The sequence below is a fragment of the Parambassis ranga genome, chromosome 5 (assembly GCF_900634625.1).
Source record: "Parambassis ranga chromosome 5, fParRan2.1, whole genome shotgun sequence".
Taxonomy (NCBI): Eukaryota; Metazoa; Chordata; class Actinopteri; family Ambassidae; genus Parambassis; species Parambassis ranga.
The window spans coordinates 28,956,566-28,978,543 of NC_041026.1; the positions used below are offsets into that span (position 1 = coordinate 28,956,566).

A 21,978-nucleotide genomic window follows, 5' to 3' on the forward strand; every position below is an offset into this window, starting at 1 on the left:
GTTTGTGTGTTTACATTGTGTGTGTGTTTTTGCCTGTGCATGCATGTCACTGTGTGTTTACTCGTGTTTGCATTCAGCCAGCAAACATTTGGCAGATGGAGACGTGCAGGAGGCCAATATCAATCCAAATGAGCGCAGAAGATTTTCACAATAAGATGTTCTGAGATAGTTACAGATCTTATTAATTTTGATGTTGAACCTTTATTTTGAAATTTCTAAGTTCCTGTTGTAGATAGCAGCTGTGGTTGAATACAGGTGTTGTGTTTGCTGTGTTTGTTAGTCTGATGCCCATCAGCTGCCAGTGCTAAGGGTCTACAAAAAAAGACAGGAAGGCACTGACAGTGGCTTTCACCTGTCCATCATCGTGCTGCCTCTGACAGGAAGACGGTGAGCGTGTGTGAGCGGAGCAGCATCAGGGCATTGCAGGGAGGCAAAGTATATGACTCAACGGCATCTGAACCTCAGCGCAGCCATGTATGCTTGAAAAGCAAATCACAGAAAGTCTGCCTTCCTCATTGTTGTTGGAGCCTGTGCTATGACTGACTCTTCCCTTTTTTGACATCCAGCACTCCCATGTGAGTCCCCGAAGCAGCAGCAGCGGCAGCAGCAGCAAGGCCAGAGGGTGAGAGACCCTCCTCCTGACCCCATTTCAACCCTTTAACCCCAACCCCAGCCATGGGTCAACTTTGTCCCTTATTAGCTCCACTCTTCTTTTCTCCTCCTTCAAGGACCGCCCCTGTCAATCTCCTCAGTCTCAACAAATAAGTTAAACATTACAAAAATATGAAGCATCAATGACAAACCAAATAATAGGGAGGGAGACAGGAAGTGAAAGACACTCTCTACTTGAGGAGCCTCTGTAGCTTTGAGGGCCTAATCTACTGTTCCATTATGGTGGCATGATATGAAAAGGATGACACACAGCCACTCAGTTTGTTTCTATTGACCAGTAGTAGGAGGGTTGGGGTGGTTTCAAGCAGGAAAAGAGGGAGCAACACAATGTCTCCTTGCTCCTTTTGGCTTTGTTTGAGCAGGAGTGTGGGGCATTTGTTTTGTTCATCTGAAGTGTCCTCTGTGCCCTCACATCCATCACCGACAAGTGTGTATCTCCACCTTTTTGCGGCACTGTTTGCATTTGACGTAACAGCACCAGTGGAACTTACAGCTGCACCTGTCCACCACTTCCACCTCCTCTGTCTGGAAGCCACGGCCACAGCACATCAACTCGCAGCCATCAATGGCCTTCGAGGTTCTGTTACACTGGCGGCCCACTGTGCCCAGCATACCTGGAGTGCGTGGGTCATAGTCACAGAAATCTGGGCTAGGGTCAAGGTAAACAAGATCTTCATCCGTATGAGGTTTGAATTGGGAATTGCGAGGTACCAGGACTTTGGTTGAGCCCATCTTGCGCTGCTCCACCTCAGTCGCACCATCAAACTTCTCCTTGATGATGTTCCCCACTTTGCGAAAGGGTGGCATGGCTTTCCAGCAGGTCTTCACCTCACAGGAGCCTGACACACCATGACATTTGCACTCCACTCGCATGTGGGATAGGATGGCCTACAGAGACGCAAAACCATATATACTTTGGTCAACTGACAGAACATTAATGACGGACAAACAGATCAATGTTTGGGGAGGCCTTATTCTTAGACTGGAGGCTTGCCTTAACTGACTTGTGACTTCACATTGAACTTGTCTACATAGGGCTTGTTTTAGATATGTAAGGCTAGACCCAGAGTCCTTCAAATGACTAATGACCTGTCAGTACCTAATACTGAAGGAGTGACTTGTCTCTCTGTAAAGGCTTGACTTTATCTTCCTGGCTTTGCTTTTCTTCTTGACTTGCATTTGTCTTAAAACTTTGGAGGCTTGATTTTTACTTGTGTTTCTTGACTTGATGTTGGATTTGCATGTAGTTTGACTAAAACTTATCTTCAATGATTTTGAAAACTAGACATAAGACGTTTTTAATGATGTGATGTTAAATAAGGTCTTAATAAGACTTGAGTTGTTTCCGATTACCAAAGATTTGAGTTGAGTCCTTCTTGAATGGCTTGACTAGTTTTAAACCAGAAGAGACTTGATTTTGGCTTTTTCAAATGATTGAAGACTTTACTTTTATTTGTCTTTAAACTCTTGAGGCTTGGACGTGTCTCTTACCACTTGGAGTTTGCTTTGATGGACTTTTGAATTGGTGTGAGATTTGTTGTCCCCAGTAAAAGTTGAAGCTTGTTTGGGGCTTATCTTAAATAATATTAGACCTGATCAGGAGTTATTTCAAATAACTAAAGATCTTCTTGGCCCTCCAAGGACTTAAGATGTGATTTGATGATTTGAACTGGACCTGTCTTCTTTGACTTAAAACTTGATTGGGATTTATCTCAAAGACTGAGAGACTTTAGCTAGAATTCGGCAGATGACCAGATGCACACATCAAAGGACGTGAGTAGGGTCTCTCTTTGATTATCTGACTTGGGCTTGTCTCCAAATACTTAAAAGTTAGTTTGGACTTATCTCAAAGAATACAATCCTTGACATAGAGTTCCTCTGTGTGACTAGAGGTTTGCCTGGACTTTGAAAGACTTGAGACTTGACTTAGGCCTGTCTTTAAAATATCAACTTTGGCTTGTGACTGCAGAAGACTTGGTCGTGGCTTTTCCCTGATGATCAAAAACCTAAATTTGTCATGTCAGTCTTGATCCTTACATGTCTTGAATGGTTTTGAGACTTGGACCTTTCTCCACTCAAATGAAACATGAATTTATTTCCAGTGACCTGACACTTCAGTTGGACTAGTCTCAACAGATTTTAAACTAGACCTGTCTGGATTGTTTAAAGGCTTGATTTGACCTACTGTAATCTGCACTTTAAACCAAAGAGAAGCAAGTTACCTTTCTCCCAGCCTCATTGTTGTGCAGGTTCATGAGAGCCCGACTGGAGGACTGGCCTTTGCTCCTTTCCCTCACATCCACAAAGGACTGTGAGAAGGCCACTCCATACGCAATGTTATCACTGCAGCCAGACCACTGGAACCCTAAGACCAGACATGAAGATAGAGACAGGAAGTAGTTATCTGCAGTGGACATAACACAATAAAATAATGGGACATTATATAGTTTTTAATTTTGAATTAAGAGGTGCTGGATCCATTGGCTCTTGTGTTTCCTTTCCATGTGTGTGTTTGTGTGAACGAGAGAGAGAGAGAGAGAGAGAGGGAGACCTACCCTCTGGACTGACTCCATGTACGTTGTGGTCACAGCCACATTTTTCCAGCTCTCCGCTGCTGCAGGCCCTTGTGACCGCAAACGCCACACTGGCTGCTGAGATGGCATACACAAAGGCAGCCTCACGAGTGCCTAACACACATACACAAACACACAACACAGTCACATTGTTTCATTGTGTAAATGAAAAGAGCTTCTTATTCTGAATTGTAAAAGAAGCATGTGTATAAGCAGAAAAAGCCTAAAGGAAGGAGCCCAGACTTTAACACATAAGCGCCAATACAAATGGAAACAAGCTCCAACATTTCACTGTATATTAAAAGTGATATCGACAATATTTAGGAGTCATATTTGATATATAAATGCAGGCAGAATGGCTTACCTTGGGTGACCACTTTGCCAAACACAGGCATGGTCTCCAGAGTGGAGCAGTTCCATCGACGGTTCCGAAACTGGTACTGACACTCATCAATGGCTAGCTGGGCTCCACGACGCACCGCATCCATCACCTCCACGCTGCGCTTACAGATCTGAACCTGAAGCAGACATGATAGCTGTGTTAGCCACATTGTACAAAACAACAGTGTCTACGGCTCTCATTTCAGAATGGTTGCCTGCTTGGAAATAGAGCAGTGTAAGGACGGGGTCCCACTGTGCCACTGTATTTGTGCTGCACCACATCTTTGTTCTGTCTTCAGCATGATTTAGGTCCCACTGGGACAACTTGGTGTTGTGTATAGCAGGGTTAGCATGCTAATAATTGCTAGATTTTGTAATGTACAGTAAGTGGACAGGAACCATTAATCCTCATAGTGGTGCAAGTTAGCCTGTTGTACAATTGTGTGTACCAGATTGATTTACCAATCTATCCAAAAGTCATAGTCATAAACTTTCAGTCAGAACCACCCGCCAGATAACAAAGACTGAAAGATGTTATGTCCCCATGTACTCAGTAAATGTTTCACTTGATAAGTCTTATAAGCCCAAATGTAAACAATCAATATGGCTGTGATTTCCATATAAGCATCCTCAGAAGTACCTGTCTCTGGATGAGGCCTCGTAACCTCTCGCACGTCTCCTCATCCCTGATGCTCCCCACTGACGACAGCTTGGCCAGGTACCTGACAGAAAGACACAACAAAGCTTTTTTAGCACTGTTCTCCAAAGGAACACAAATCTGACACAAGAAGAAGAAGCAGTGGACTATAAAGTGGTTCAGGCATGATCATCACAAAACAGAGTCAAATTGTAGTCATTAATTATCAGGTGAAGCAGGTCTGCTGTGGGAAGAGTTCACTCTGGTGACGTTGTGGGAATGTTTTGGATTAAGCGGGGACATTGAGAGGAGGGAAAGTGGCTTATCAAACATACCACCTCCAGGCCAGACAGGTCAGGGAGATATACAATACACACACACACACAAACACACGTAGTCGAAGATGTGTGAGAAAATGGCAGTCTGAATGCCCTGTGACAGCCACTTCTACCCTGGGTCTCATATCTCAAGTCCCAGCTGCAGGGCACAGGAATAGGCTTTTCTCATAACAAGCCCCCGATGTGTACTGTCAGGTGTTGTAAGACGTCACTTAAACACATGTTGAGTCTAAAATCATTTGTTTTTTTAAAACAAAATGGTGGCATTGATCTAAAGTTCCACAGAAGCATTACACCAAAAGCACCTCAAAACACAGACTAAAACAAAAAAAGTTTAGAAAAGTTTCTTTACACTGTAAAAGAAATGGAAAACTTTTTTTAATATGTTTTTTCAGACCTTATGCTAAGCTAGGCTAACTGGCATATGCCCTTTTACAAATCTTATGATCTTATGACATCTACCTATAAAAGAAAGCAAACATTTCTGCAAAGATGAACTGGTTCACTCAAGGATGTTAGCTAAACATGATATCATTAAACAGGCTAACAGATATTAAGCATATTGATATTTTAAACTTTGTATTGTATTGTGAATTCTAAGGGTGACATGTAAGGACTTTGCTCTGAGAGGAGTAAATGTCAAACGGCCCTTAATGCAGCTAAATTCCAACAGGAATAGTAGGTTATTATTGTGTATCAGTTCACATGTATTTCCTTAACGTTGCTGGAGCTTGTTTTATGAGGCTTGTGTTATGAGTTCCCAAGATCACACATACCTCCCTAAAGCCCTGTTTGCCCATCTCAATCAAGCCATGGTACACCACCAGACTGCAGAGACATCTGCTGTCAGATCACTGGCAGGCGTCTGATACACACACACACACCCACGCTACTAAAACCTTATAACACTCTGATTATTTATGTTAATAGCTGCCTTTAAGCTTTTTCAAAAGTCTAGGAATGTGTTGAATATATTGTGTAATAGCTGTAATATAATTAGGATCCTGGTCTCCCTTCACCCTTTTATCTTCACCTCTTTAGCAGTTCAGATAACATCCCTCTCTTCCTCTTTGCATCTTTAATGGACCTTCCTCTTGTCTTTCCATCCAGACAGTGTCCATATTAAACACTCATCGCCCTGATAACCCTGCTCCGTGCCACTCCGCCACAACTCAGCCACATCCGCTCACATCCACTCCTCACAGCTGACCTCACTCTCAGAAAGTCAGCAGTCCCATCCTTCGTCTGAGCCTCTCCAGAGGTGTGGTGTGGGTAATGTTGTTCAGCATCTTTGATCTAATTACAAAAGGATCAACCTTTGATGAGCCTATTATGTCTCGACAAGTTAGTGAATTGAATGTGGAGCGTGCTTAGCATTTAGCAGCTACAGCGCTACAGGAGGAGCCTAAAATAGAGCAAAGGAAAGTGAATAAAAGACTTAAGCAAACATATCTATCCTGTTGTTTGCTAATATGATCTCCATGAACACATTTCCAGGTTTTCCTGAAGCCACCAAGTGGCCTGAAACTGTAATAAAGCTGTTTATTATTATAATATTTATTATATATTTTAGCCAGTAAGAGAGCCAGAAAGGAATAGAGATATAAGATATGAAGAGTCATTTTAGATATGAATTTCTGAATTAAACTAAACAGCTGGACCAGTTTTCTGTGAAGTTAATTCTCTTTCCAAACACTATACAGGTTCGACCCCGTTCCACAGTGTGGATAGAGTCCAGCTCAGCTCTGCCCTGCTCTGATTTGCTGGAGTGCATTTGTGGGTCTTTCATCAAAGCCATGTGCGGTGTTTGATCCCCTTTTTGTTCCTTAGCGTAGCCTTGGGCAGGGTGCTACGTTTAGATCGAGGCTTCCAGCTGGGAGACTATCAGACAGCAATAATAGTAATAATAAAAATAAAAACAACCAACGGAGAAAACACGAGACGCCAGTGGGAAGCTGCTCCTCTGACAAGCAGTGCCACACACACAACACAAACAGCTGGATGGCATCACAGTGGCCTGACATTCACCCTGGAAACGTTTAATAAACACTGGATAAGCTGTTATTCAGGTAATTTTTTTGGAGATGTGTGTTTGTGAGAGAGAAAAGTTCATCACTGGCCTTGAGAGAGTGTGTGTTTTCATCGCTGTTTCTATCTGTTCGTTCTGCTGTACCCTCTGCTTCCCACAGATGAGGTTAACAAAACACCTCTACAGAGAAGGCAACCCATAGGACAGAGTAGCACACACACACACACACCGTGGTCCCACATCCTCTCCCTCTCTTCCCTCTCTGTCTGTTCGGCCTCTGGTGGTTGCGTGCTTAAATCCCAGTGGCCTAAGCCCAGTGGAGCCAGTGATGTTGTGAAGGCTGCGACATGTAATGCAACACAAACACACAGCGGCCTGTGAACGCAGCGCTGTCCAGGTGGAATGCTGGACAGCATGGACCTTATTAACAGCCTCATGTAAGGCTGAAGATAAGAGACACACTTGTTTATGAAAATATAATGCACAAATGACCTTTCATACACTTTCACAATACAAAACAAACATATTGTATAAGCGGATTTTATGCAATAAATATTAAATAATCAAAATGTGTAATGAATTAAGCCAAAAATCATGATGCTCTTTTTATAGAGCATGCATTTGGCTACATTTGCTAGTGTAACAGTAGTTAATGGACCTCTGAAATGATGCTAGAATGATGATGTAAGATGAGCATGTTAACTTCCTGACAGGTACTGATACCAGTACTACTAGTAGTTTCTGGACTTTGATACTCAGTGGTACCATTTTTGGAGTTAGTACCCTCTAGGCGCCGTGTTTGCTATCACAAGCAAAAATGTTGAGCTAACATTAAGCAAATTGTGAGAAAAGTAAGTTACCAGTGACAGTTAGTTATAGATGTTGATGAAGTTGTAAAATTCAATTCTGAAGCAGGACAATCAGTCCACACATACACACACAAGCTGAATGTTCTCAGTCACAACAAGAACAAGGCCTCTTGGTGTACTTTTACTTCTTAAAAACATTGGCACAGCATTGCATATTCCATTGTTAATGAAGAAATGATAAGTTGGATTTAAAAAAAGAGCTACAGATGTCTCTCGCTGCCGTCTGTTCTTTCATTCATAGCTGTTAAAACCACCGTCTGTCACTTGAGTGGAGTCAGCTAAAATAAGGGGCAGAGGCAGAGACAGCAGAGAACTGCAGGGTGGAGTTAGGGATTTTAAAGCTGTGTGACAGTGCTGCACTTCACACAAACACAAGTGACACAAACTCTCTGCACCTCCCATACTCCAATGTGTATTTATATGAAAATATCCCAGTGTTTGCCTTTCCAGTGCTGAGCACACAGTGACAGGTAAATATAGCATGAATGGGAAATGCAAGGAGGAGCCAGAAGAAGAGAAGACTCTTCTCCACCGAGGCTCGGCGTGCTGCTCTCAGCGTGCTGCTCTCGACGTGGCCGAAGCAGCGCTGCAGTTGGTTACAGCTTTAACACATGGAAACATTTTCCTTGCAGTGTTGAAGTGAGATAGAGCAATTAACCTGTGCACTGCCAGTGGAGTGTGTGCTATTCACCTGAGCTAACCCCTCTGCAGTGGACACACACAGTTTGTAAAGCAGATAGTGACCTGTGGAGGGCACTGTTCTCTCAGTTTGCCCTCATTCACTGAAGTACAGTTCATCACTACACTCCCCCCATCCACACTTCTAAACGTGCCTGTAAACAATATCACTAATACCTACAATCCATTTGTATAAGGTGAACACAGACCTATATATATGGGATGATTAGTGCCAAAACTATTGTGAATGAAGTTTTGATGATATACATGTCCAGATTTTCACTTGTACAGTTGTGGATATAAATTTTTACATAATTTATTTTTGATAAAACATTTACATGCAGTGATACCAGTGAAATGTATGTATATTTATTTAACTTCAACTTATTAAAGATGTCATTTATTTTAATTAAATGTAACTTTACTGTTCACCCTAAAATATCAATTTTCTAATAGTTCCTGTATTTTCCACATGGAAAAAAATAAGAATATAGTGTAAAACAAAAGCTTACACATAATAAATCACTGCATTATTGCACATTACTTGACAAATGTAGCTCTCAGCATAAGTTCAGTCATGAAGACTTTTTTCACATCATCCACCACATCTCTATCCTCTTCCCTCTCCCTCTTCACCATCCTCGCAATCTCTCTCTTTCACTGCACTGCACTCCCTCTAGTGTCCTCCCACATAGTTAGGTGTTTAATAGATGGCACCTTCCTCACCAATCAGCTGTCAATCTGTCCCTCTCCTGCCCAATCATAGCTTAGCAAGTAATTTAAAAGCCTCTCTCTCTTCTCCACCTGTCTCCTGATCGAATCCTGCAACCCTCCTTCACCCCAAGCACCTCCCAATCCATGCATTTCAAGGACTCCTCAGTGAGGACCACACCACATCATTTTACTTAAACTGCAGAGGTCAGAAAAGGAACCTCTTGTCATGAGCCAGGGTTTTGGCTCCTTGTCTGGTTATTATATTGTTTATTTTGTTATTTAGTTTTCAGTGTATTTCGTCTTTCTCTGCTCCTCCTCAGTCCTTCCCTCTCTCCTTCTGTTCCTCCTCCCTGATTGCCAGCTCCTCCCTAATTGTCTTCACCTGTGCTGTCTCTTCCCTATTTAAGTCTTGTGCTCCTCTTTGTCTTTGTCAGTTCATTGTGTGTGTTTGTCACTCCCCGTACCATGGACTTCTTCTCCCTTCCGTCCTGCCTTTCTCCCGTCCTCCCATGGACTTCTTCTCCTCGGTTTGTTGTATTGCTTGTATTTTTAGTTGCTCAGTCGTAGTTTAGTTTGGTCTTTCTTGTACCCTGGACTGTGTTTTTGGCTTTATTAAAGCTCACCTTTTGTTTAACTCACCATTGTCTGCATTTGGGTCCAATTTCTGCATGTCTCATAACACCTCTTTTCTGACTATGTAACATCATCATTTTTTTTTTTACTTATGAGGTTTATCATCTCCATCAAATATACTCCCAAGACACTCCATCTGCTTTTTGCTACATTAGCACTCCACTATTAAAAAACACTTTCAGACAAATAGAAGGCAGTTATTACACATGCCTTTCTCTCAAAAATGACTCATCCATTCATTTCAGAGCTCATCCATCAAGGAGGTCTGTCTGTTTTTTAGAGATGGATAGCAGGGCAGTAAGTCAGTATGATTCAATAGCACCACAATGTGTAGATTTTAAAGCAGATACACAGCTTTAATGACAAAGGAGCTTAGCCAAAGTTCTATTAGGAACACCTTCTCTCTGTGCTAGTCAGCTCTTCTTCACCAGTCGTTTTCTGCATCATTATTTAATGCAGCCAATCACCTCTTAGCTGGCTTTAATCTGTTGTCAGCTGTTCAATCAGTCTTTCACAACCCTCCTCCATACCAGTCTCCAGTCCTCAATGCCAGAGTAAGCCCTCATCTCCCCTGACCTCCAACCCTTTTCCTTCACCACCAGGTCCAGACCCTTAGAGTTCCTTCTTTCTGCCTCTCCTCCTATCTGTAAGCTCATCACACCAAAACACTAAAGCACATTTTATCTTTGTATTAAAAATGAATAAACACAACAGTGTTCACTCATTTTCAAGCCGCTCCTGATTGAACTAAGGCTTTGCAATGGGAGGGATTCTGGCAGGTATAGTTGGCTGAAAGGATTAGCGATGTGCACCTACTGAATAATGTCACCTGCAGGTTATTGAGGAGCCGTTTAGAGTCCCTGTGAGAGAATCTGGTGGTGGCCAATGTTGGCAGTGTCACGTTCCACCTAAACTCCAAATACAGGCAAAGAGCTGGAGCGTGAAGTGGAGCTGAGGTGGACCTGGTAGTCATGAAAACAGGAGACTTGCACTGTGAGTTGGTACCAGCCTGCCACTCTAAGGCATGCCCACTTTTGGACTCACTTTTGGAACCAGCTCCTAAAGGCTGCAGGATGAACTGCAATGTTTAGATACTTTTGCATGGGCTTCATGTCTGAGTGTATAAGTGTAGAGAGTATCAGAGTTAAAGAAATCCTAAAAAATAGTACTCAGATCCTTTAAAACACTCTTTCCTTCTACATTTATTAAGAATCCAAACCATAATGAATGTCTAACCACATCTAAGTACTGCTATGTGCCCTTCATGCTTACTTTGGGAATAATAGACTGTGGTTAAACCTCACTACATTTCTATTTGCAGGGTCAAACCAGGAATTAGCCTGCATCGCACACACACGTTCATGTTATACTTGACATATATAAAGTATAAGACTGTCAATCAACCGATATTTGAACTTAAAAAAACATTTGTGTTTTTAGGAATGACAGCCTGTATTTGCTCAAGTAATGAATGTAAAAAATGGATGGAAAATATGATGGATATCTCAAATACAAAATAACATCAAAATGAAAAAAACACTGCTGACAGACAGGAGCTAGGTTTAGGAAGTGGGTGGTTATTGTATTAAGGCTGAGGTGGCTTTCATTTTGAGTCATAATACTCCAAATAGTGATGTGATTACAGACAAGGACAATACCCACCAGGAGGAGACTGAGAGGAGAGAGAAAAAGAGAAAAATCCAAAGCGAACTAGTGAAGAAAAACACAAAAAAAAGTGGAGGAGATGAGAGGTGATGAGTCCAATTAACACTGCTCAGCCTGCAGCTCACTGTGCAGACGTGTGTGTGTGTGTCTACACGTGTGTCTGGGTGTATTTATATGCTGCTGGCTCCACTAGAGCTCATTTCCCCCTAAAAATAACATGCTCTGCCAACACCACAACCCTCACACACATACACACAAAAACACACTTTTACACACATTTAGGGAAAGAGGCTAGTAAAAGCCATGAAATTAACCTCCTGCCTGGTGTTAGTGCCACGGCCCTAAAAAGACCAGGAGCCAATCTGTGTGTGTGTATGTGTCTGAGCATGTGTGTGTATTGTTCAGATGTGAAACAATAGCTGTGAACAGCTGATTATTTCTAAATGGAGCACACAGCTGATTCCTGTTCTCTGTACCTGTGTCTGTTTCTGTGTTTAGGTAGCTGGCTGGCTGGTTAGCTATTTGCTAAACGGAGCGCAGACTGTAGCACCGGAGGCGGCTTGATGGTTTTGTGTAGTAAGGTTTGGCAGACAAAGATGATAGGCATGCATGATCGTATCAGCTCGTGAACAAGCAAGTCTCTATCTGTCTGTAAAACATCATCCATTCAAGGATTCAGACTTTTTATTCTCTGTGCTTTTTTTTTACACTTTCTTTCAATTCTGAACATCTCAACATTTCTGTTCAATTAAAATGTAACAATGAGAAAAGTACAATTGAATAATGGTGATTTAAATCATTATTTACATTTCTACATTGATGCTAGCTTTGGAAAAGCTGATTTTTGAGCTAAATGCTAACATGCTTTATGGTTGCTGGACAACCTGAGAATAAATGTTATGTAGTATGTTATGTAGAATTTTATATAATTTATAAGAAAAGCTGTGTTTTTATGACTGACAACAGAATCAGAATGAGAATTTGTAATTTACTTACTGTACTTCTGATTTGATGTGACTTGAAAACTCTGGCAAAAGAATTTCCACTGGGATGAATAAAGTTTTATCTTATCTGATCTTGTAACAATGAATGTTACATATATAGTGATTAGAAGTAGGTATACATAGTATCATTATGATAATAAAGTGTATGTAATTCCTTTGTAAAAAGAAAAGGGCATGGATTGGATAAGTATTTTACAAAATGCAGAGAATCATCATATTTTGCCTGACTTGTCCTGATGTACCAGTTCTTTATTCTGTACCACTAAGCATTTAGGTAATAGGCATTAGCCTCATTAACTCCTGAAATGTGTTAACTCATCCTCATCTGGAAAACATAACATGAGGTCCATATTTCTTGAAAATGCAACATGTGTATATTTCTCTGGTTCCATCGCTATGTGTTCATGGAGGCGGGGACTCGTAAAGGTAGCTGAAAATGGCGACTGCAGAAAAAGTAAGGCTTTTCCTTGTAAAATGTGTTTAATGTTATAAATTCAAATGTTTTAAGATGATCTTTACCTTACCCTGTTTTAATGCCAAACCTTAATGTGTAGTTTCTAATGACCAACTCCAACCACGAGTGAAAACAAACCGGCTCAGGGTGTCAGGTGGACTAGAACCCCAGACTTCTCTGTGAGGATAACTTACCCTACCTCCTAATGCAGACTTTGGCGGCTGTATCAGTCCCATGATCGGATGATGTCACGCACTTCGTCCGTTCTGTTAGCATAACCATAACCATGTGTTGTATTTAAAGAATGTATTATCAACCAAATGTGGCTTTTTTCCATAAGGGCATGTAGAAAATATCTCAGCTTGCTTTGTATCACTTATTTGTAGTCAGCTTGTCTGAGTATGTTGACTACAAACTAAAGCTAAGGGGACAAAAGTGGCTACAATCGGCACATATACCTTCCAGTAGTGTAGAAAAAAAACAGGACGGTAGGTATTACAGACACATTTCAGTTAGGAGTTGATGTCAAACATAATGTTTTACATTTTTTTCTGGAGAGTCAAAGTCAAATTTGTTTTTATTTTCACATTCAGTTTGGACAGATAAGAAGATAAGCCTGCTTGTTAAATTGACATCATTCATGAGCAGCGTGCAGGTTTAGACATGCACCATTAACTGCTCCGGCTTACTGTTTACACAGTTAACACGTGTGTGTGTGTGTGTGTGTGTAACCTGTGTGTTGTACATAAAGTTGTATAAATAAGTCTCTGTGTATGTTACGCTGAATTTAAAGTGTGACTCTAAACCACCAGTCATCGCTGCTGAACAGAGATCCTTACCCACTTTTAAAATGCTTTCAATTTATAACATTAAAATGAGATACATCAGGCTGAAACTGATTAGTTCAGAGTTTATATGACTCTAAAGAGTATTGCCATCTATCCCGTGACAACAAGTCACATGTAAGCCCATTGTTCTGCATGATTTTAATATTTTTTAATTTGATCTGAAATTCAGTCATCCATTCGCTGCTCAGGAGCACCTCTGTGGGTGAGTGCCCCCCCCCCCCCCCCCCATGATGGATCAGCTAGGTGTATCACTTGTGTGTCAGAGGCCACAGTGTTTCCTTGTCAGCCCTGAGCTGTAATCTGCTCATAGTGAGCATTTTCCCTGAGGACCAGAGCGCACACTGATAATTGTGCACACTCTGGTGACAAGAAGGCTCCAAATAACATGCCACAGCTTTACAGCATTCATGCTCATGTATGTGTGTGTGAGAGCAAAAGAAGTGTGAGGCGCCAGCATGTACTGCAACACCAAGGTCTCTGCTTTCTCTGGTTACCCATCAGTTGCCATCACTTTAGCACCTCACCACGGTTATCCATGTTCACACACAGAATTGGAGCATCTCTCTAAATCACTAACACAAGCAGTGACATGGGGTAACAACAGCAACACAATGTAATAACTTTGTTTGTTGGTTGGATAATTAGGCTATACATTTTTTGCTTATCTATAGTATTTCCAAAGTGTTAAGTAAGTAGAAATAACCTCAACAATATTACAGGAACTTAACTGAAAACCGTGACCTCAGAACTGCGATACAAACCGAACCATCTGTGGAAAGTTCTGAATGAGTGTCCATCCAGCAGCAGCTGGGATTCCATTCAAAACCAAAAATACCAATGTCAAAGTGGTGCTGGAGGAAGAGTCATCACCAAAGTCACCATGTTGAGATCTGTACTATGCATCCATTCAATCCATCTGATTCTAGTCAGAATATTTCAATAAAATGACAGCCTCATATACCCTTTGAGAAAAAAATCCATGATTTACTGAAGTCAGTAAATTTCACCATCTGTGGACCATGAGCGTCTGTCAGGAACGTCACATTAAGGTTGAAATATTTTGAAAGATTTTGGCATGGACCAAAAATCCATGCTAAATACCTTAGGTCTATTCAACATTATTTTATACTCACATATGTAAGGATGACAGCAGATCTACAGATATATACAAACTATAGCAATACATAAAATCCTAAAGGAAGGCTGGGACTGACTGTGTCTGTGAGTGTAACATCAGCAGTATAAACATAAGATCTATTTTGCTTATCTTCTTCAGAGGCTAATAAAATGTCATTCAAATCTCTACAGACATTCATGGTTAGCAGAAGACTGAGATGTGTTGTCATGCTTGGTACAGTTGTTCATGTTACAGCCATTATTGATTGGTACTGTCTAACGCTACCATCATTAGTTGGTCATCATTATTTAGCATTAGCATTTGTATCTAAGATGTGTTGCAGCTCCTCCAGTTTAAGGGCTGAAATATGGATGCCTCATGCTACATTTACCTGGTAAGGACGGGGTGTGTATAAGACTTGTCATTAGCCTCACAAAGCTGTACTTTGTTAGAACTGCTGCTCCTCTGCATTGAGAGGAGCCAGTTGAGGTGGTCTGAATAGTCACTAGATGCCTCCCTGGTGAGAATTTTATCTCATGGCAGGCCTGGGACCCCTTGGCATCCCCCTGGATGAGTTGGTGAAGGTGGCTATAGGAAGAGGGAGGTCTGGGTTTCCCTAGTTAGACTACTGCCGTAGCGACCCTAAATAGGTGGTGGAAAATGGATGGATGAAGATAACTAATAAAGTCAGCATGCTAAAACCCTAGCTGCAGAGTGCACAGTTGCTTGATGCCACTTGATGTACCACTGGATGGACTAAAGCGTATCATCTTTTCTGTCTGAATAGTGACCTCTTGATCTATGGATATGTACATACATACTGTACCTGTTTTACATGTTTTCTTGTTGTCACAGTTTGATGTAATCTATGCAGAGCAGCTAACTGAAGGTGACGCTATGCACAATAGAATTCTATGTCAAGAGAGGAGATGCTGCTGTATTATGAGAAGTATTGTTGCTATGTGTCAGGTGTGTTCAGACCAATAGGATGAAGAACTTAGACCTCAACACTCCATACCAAGCATTAAAATGCTTCTCCCTAGATTTACTGTAGTTATTTTTGTTGGATACAGATTGAACATTAAAGTGTGTGAGTTATTGCATTCTACTGTGTGTGCATTAGTATGTGACTGTGTGTGTGTGTAAATGGCTACTGTTCCTCTACAGTCAGTGTGGTAATTACTGAGTGTGTGCCACTGTTACAAGAGATGCCAGCTCACATTCACACACACAGAGCAGTGTGCAGGTGCAGCAGAACCCTTTAGAGCAGGGTAAGAGGAGGAAGAGGAGGAGGAGGAGGAGAATGTGATGATGGACAAATTAATGAAAAGTCAAATCTTAGCCAATGAGACACTAACCATGCAGAATGAGAAATTTGGCAAACTAATTACACCCTAGCTAATAGGCTGGCAGGTCAGCTAAACAGTCTGCTTCAGGCTGAATGTGAGGGAAGAACATCTAGAGGCACGGTGGCCTCTGTGAAGTCAGGACAACAAGAATGTGATCAAATGTGTAAATATAACTTCTGCATCTTCATCCTCAGTTGGCCCCCTCTACTGTAACTTTTTAGGTAGTTATACTTCCAAAGATTAAACCAAATGAAAAAGCATTTGAATTATTGATTAATGCTGTTTGATACAATGTTATAGTTCTGTACAAATATAAACAACAATGATGTTTATATGTTTATACAAAGTTTAGAATGTGCTATTAAGTTGTGTTGTGGGCAGTGTAAGATAAAGGTTGAGTTTGCTATTCAATTACAGTAAAGATAATTCAGCAGATAATACAGCATCTGCTGCTGTAGTTTTGAGGCTGCTTCACTTCCTTTATAAGAAAAATCTGTTATTAATCCTTTTATTCATGCCTTAAAATATACAAATATTAGGTAGCCAATCTTGATTTTATGCACTTATTCCCAGCTTTGTCTCTATTGGCAGCTATATAAACAGTCAAATTCATGTTCATGTAAAGGCCATGTGACCAGGCAGCATTACATGATTTTTTTTTTATTTTTTTTTTATTTTAGATACTGTATTAATCCCAGAGGGAAATTCGTTACGGCTGCTGCACAAGCAGTGAACCACCAACCTTCCGGTTATTGGACAACCCTGCTATCCCACTGCGCCACTGTTGCCCCATGATGATGACGATACATAATGTGCATGTGACTCCTCTGCTGTAATTATGAATTTTGTGCCAAATTTATATCACTCAAAATGTACAGTGTTTGTGTTCCCTCCTGTCATCACTGTATGTGTATGTGCAGGTTCTATGAAATCTGCCTAAGGTCTTCAGAATCAACAGAACAGTCTCCCGTATGCTGTAAGTGAACGGAAACAGCCAGTTGCAATAGCTAATCAGATCTCGAGTCAGTGACACCAAGGCCAGCTAGAAGGTCTTACGCTGAGTTGAGCATGAACGAGTCCTGTGATTGGATAGGCACTCTGTAAAATGAACTAAACCTGGAGATCCGATTGCTACCAACAGCTATAGCGATGGGTTTAATCCATTCATAGATCCATTTTAATCCATGATGGCTGAGGGAGGAGCAGAGATAGATGTGGTTGCAGATATACTCGCCACGCCATTTTCAAGAAAGACTTTTCACTAAAAGCTGAATCTTGTGAGAAGAGGTCGGCCAACCCCTGTGCTAGTTAGCCTTTCCCAGCAAAGGGAAGGACTGGCCTGTCTGGCTGTGACATCCCTGTGTCCACTGCTTCTGCTGAGCCGTCATTCACGGCATTAAAGCCTATTAAAACTTATGCCAGAAACACGACCGGGCAGAAAGAGAAAAGGACTTATTGATGGAACCAAACCACACAGATAAACTGGACAACAGAGCCATTAAAGTCTTCATGAGAAAAGAAAGGCTGATGGATATGTGTGATCTTAGATTTCAACTGCTATTTGTGAATGCGCGCTTATTGGTTGTGAATTCTCAAGCCATGGTGTCATATTGATGTTATTATGAGGTGTATTCATTTAGATAGGACTATGGCCTCATCCACACAGACACAAAAATTACCATAACACAAAAGTTGTGTATATTGTTTAGGCCTTTACATCCACACGGATAACTTTGGAAAGCGAGTCCCTGAGTGGTCAAGTTTGAAAACCACTGAGCTTGTTTGTGTTTTTACAGCAAAATCTTCTGCTCCTCTGCTAACACAGCGAGCAGCAAGTGGACAATAACTAAGACGTTTTAGATCCATGTTATTCTGTTCACATTGCACAAGTCTTGTGTGCATGCCCCGTGTCTTCTTCTCTGTTTTTTATGGTAACATTACAGCGCCACTCACAGGCCTGGCATATGTACTACAGCGTTTTTGTGTGGATTAGTGCGAATACACGTATTTATTAAAATGATGCCATCTTTAGGAAAACTTTTTGGAAATGGAAACAATTTCATCTCCGTGTGGATGGGGCCTAAGAGGGATGTCATTGAAACACATACTGATCACTGCAAAGACAGTGCAGTTATTAGGTCAGGTTGCGATCTTTACAAATGATTGCCATTCAGAAATACAGTAAAAGTCAAAGCAGCGGTGTGTGGTCATTGATTTATGGATAAAACAATGTTCCTCACCATAACATGATAATATCGGTGCACAAATATGCAACATGCCTTGATAGAAAGCTCAGATTCTGGTCTTTCCTGTGATACGTCTTCTGTGCAGCAAATAGTTTGTGTGTAATTAATCTCCGAGTAACATGAGAGGGGATGAACACACTGCCGTGTGCCAATTGATATGAATAAATGCAAGATTTCACAACAACACTTGCACCTCTGAAGATATTCGACAGAGAAGACGGGGTGTCAATTTAAACAAATTCCAACACATTCTGATCAGCTTTAGGGGCTACTATTACACTGCTATGACAGCTGATTTGTGGAATGACTGATCTAATTGCAGTGCTATGTAAACATTAGTTGACGGGCTGCAGAGAAAAAAGTCCCTCATTTTCCTCCAGCCTTGTCTGCCTCAGTGCCCCATCACATTCACACTGCTGTGTGTGTTAGAAATCGTCAGGTATTAGATCACATTTCTACGGACACACGGTTACAGCCGGAGCTGAACTTCCCTGTGGTCGAGGAATCCACATCACTACATTAAAATGTAAATTGAAATGATAAAATCAATATGTCGGCTGATCTGATCTCACTGTCTCCTGACATAAAATATGTAAGTGATGAAAGTAAATAAACATAAACAACAACCAGTCCTGATGACCTGAGTCATACAGTATGACCCTGCAATATTCTAACTCCTTCCAACGTAGTGACCCTTTCTGGGGCACCAAGGACTCACATACAGTCTGCCCCCCCCCCCCCCACCCCCCCCCCCCCACCCCCCCCCCCCCCCCCCCCACACACACACACACACACAGATTTGACTGAAGTGTAATCCCATGGAGCAGACTGGCAGCTCGGCAGCCTGCCTGTACATGCCTGCTCTGCGCTGCTGTCACCACGCCTTCAGCCCCAAACAACACAATTAACCCTGCACTCAGTGACAGAGTTCAAGGCTGTTTGGCAGTGTTTTTAATGTGACTTAGTCTGATGAGTCTGTCAACAGTCAGAGGTCGGCCGTCTGCACAAGTATCTGGATAAATAGAAATATTACAGGAGGTGAATGGTGAAAATGAGCAGCCTCGCTGTGAGAACACCAGTCACATAATCAGCGTGCCATCCAAGCCTCTGTCATTCTGTGTGTGTGTGAGGGAAGCACGGAAGTTACCCCTGCTAGTAAACGTCTGAACTGAAGGTATAAGAGGAATGAATGGCAGCAGAAAATGGAGCGGAGCCTTTTGCAGAGGAATGCAGAAACCCACCTAACCACCTCCCACAGGCTGCCGGGAGAGCAGGCACACACATGCGACCCGACCGACCGGCCCCCAGGAAGAGGTGGCACAGTGCAGTCTCAGCCGCAGACTTGCTGTAACACCCCAACACCACCTCCCCAAGCGGAAAATACATATGACCTTCTAGTGACTTTTAGGGTCAGATTTGGTACTTTTTTTGCAGGATTCAGGCTGTCATATATCTATTAAATGGTGCAAATGGATTCTGATTATGAAAAATATTTATATAAAAAATTTTCAAATAATTACAATTTTAATTTACAGGATTTTAAAGATGCAGGTTAGGTTTTTGTACAAAAAAATGTTTCTATAAATAAATCAAATTTAAAATATTGGATTCACAGTGTAGTCTACCTTACATATATTATCATATCAATAAATATTTTGAAGTATATTTTTTTAATAAGAATGTTTTCCTTTTGCCTTCTGTGTACTGGTCTTAATGGGGGGTTGCAGCAGTGTTGGTGAGTTATTAAGCCATAAGAGAAAGCGAGAGATGGTTAAAAAGTAACCTGGACGGAAAAGTGAAACAGATGGAAGATGAGGTGATGATGAGGAGTAAATAAGGAGAAAGAGCAGGTGTGGATTTGACATATCGTGTTGGCGTCCACTCTGTGAGACAAAGTTTTATTAATGTGAAAAAGTCCAACTTACAGCCAGTTACTCGCGTTGGCCGAGAGGAGCGCACAGCAGAGCATCAGGACGCACCGCAAAACATATTCCTCGGTCATCATGAGAAGAGAGGGCGTGAAGGTCTGTGTGATCTGAAATAATCCCGAGCACAATGAGGTTAGGTAGCTGGAAAAAAAGAAGCAGCAGAGTCCGTGGAAGGATGTTAATCCATCGTCCCGCATCCAGCTGCACATTCACCGGGGAGACACGCAGCTTCACGCCCTCTCTCTCGTCCCCTCTCTCTGTCACCGTGAGCTCAGAAGGAACGGGGAGAGAGGATGCTTTTTATAAGTAGAGTTAAAACTCAGGGCACGCTCCACGCTTCTTCTTAACTTTTGCCCTCCACCTCAGCTGCGCGTTAACGCGGCGCCAGGATAGCGCGTGGAGAGGCGGACAAAAAAAACGCAAAAAAGAGCCGGTGGTTCTTCTTCCTTCTTCTCTGCACTTTCAGGCTTATCACCCGTTCCGTTCTCAGACAAGTTGGACTCTACCGCAAGCTCTCCTCGACATGCAGACATACACACACACACTAAACTGAGCGTAAATGCGCACCTCACTCTCTCCGTGCGTCTGGCTGAAGACTGACAGTGTGCGCTGCCTTTAGTTGAGGGGCGGTGCGAGGATATAGAGGTATGGCAGTGAGATGGGAGTTTTTTGGGGATGAAGGAGGCGGGTTCAGTGCGCTGTTAAGGTACTGTGTGTGTGTGTGCTTTAGAGGTCTCCCGGGAGGATGCAATAGCACAGCCATTCACTAATGCCCTCCCCAGCCACCCTCAGCTCCTGTCCAACACACACACACACACACACACACACCTCAAACCGCACGCACTTCTTGGCAGCGCCTCGCTCTCCTGTCACACACTCAACCAAATATTCTGCGGTCAACAGGCTATTTAAAGCTTGGCTGCAAAATGTCTGCGTTTGAAAGCAGAAAATCCCAATAATATGACAAATGTCAGCTCCACACTATTGATTGATGAAAACGTTGTAGGAGGATAATAAGGTGAGGCAGCCATTCTGGCCACTGAGAGCTGGATATGACTCACCTGATCCTGGCGAAGAAGAAGAAGAAGAAGAACGAAGTGAAGGACTGTAAGATGATATTCAAATTATCTACATAAAAAAAACATTAAGGGTCGGGGGAGCAGACCTGTCTTATTTTATGAATCATACCTGCCAGGGTCCATCGCTTTTAAAAGACCACACAAATTGTATTTTTAATAGCAGTGAGCAAGTGTCCAAAAATACCAAACATGTCAGGCTGAATTATGGCAGGAAAGTGTTTTTAAAAAATGTAATGTACATATAATGTATTTTTTATGTACAACGATGAATGAGAAACAGGCAGCATGTTCAAACATTGTTTTGTTTACTATCAGAAATGTAGTCATATGGCTTGCCATTGATTTTATGTAACTTTCCAGCAGGTGGAGAATGATGATAAATTAGTGCTGATGAGACTTGTTAAGTCAAGTACAAATAGTAACAAATACTGCAGGCTACAAAGCAACAACAGCTAGGTGCAGATTTCACTGCATGTCTAATGGTAGCTTGGTCCAATTACAACAGCCAATTAACTCTCAGTAATGGTGAGAAATGGCAATGGGTGGAGTGTTGATACAGCTAGCTAGCTTTTCTTCAACTTTATTGTATGAGGATTATTTCCAGGATTACAATATTTTAACATAATAAAAAAATGCTACTAGAGTTAATCAATCCACAATAACAGCTTTGTCCGAACAAATTCAACTTGATTTGTGTTTAAACCCACAAATTAGTTTTTAAAATTGCAGCAAAGAAGTGTTTCCTTGTGTGTCAGGATGAATTC

The 21,978-nt window shown here is 41.8% G+C and overlaps 1 protein-coding gene across 1 annotated transcript; it reads right to left on the minus strand.

Annotated features, from left to right (window-relative positions):
* Positions 1 to 581: 581 nt before the first annotated feature.
* Positions 582 to 20,703, minus strand: wnt4 (wingless-type MMTV integration site family, member 4). The gene is made up of 6 exons (XM_028405571.1): positions 20,133 to 20,703; positions 4,267 to 4,348; positions 3,610 to 3,763; positions 3,228 to 3,359; positions 2,895 to 3,037; positions 582 to 1,560 (listed from the first exon to the last, which is right to left on the minus strand). The coding sequence occupies exons 1-6, from the start codon at positions 20,342 to 20,344 to the stop codon at positions 1,090 to 1,092; spliced, it is 1,194 nt and encodes a 397-aa protein (XP_028261372.1). The 5' UTR covers positions 20,345 to 20,703; the 3' UTR covers positions 582 to 1,089.
* Between the last annotated feature and the right edge of the window lie 1,275 nt (positions 20,704 to 21,978).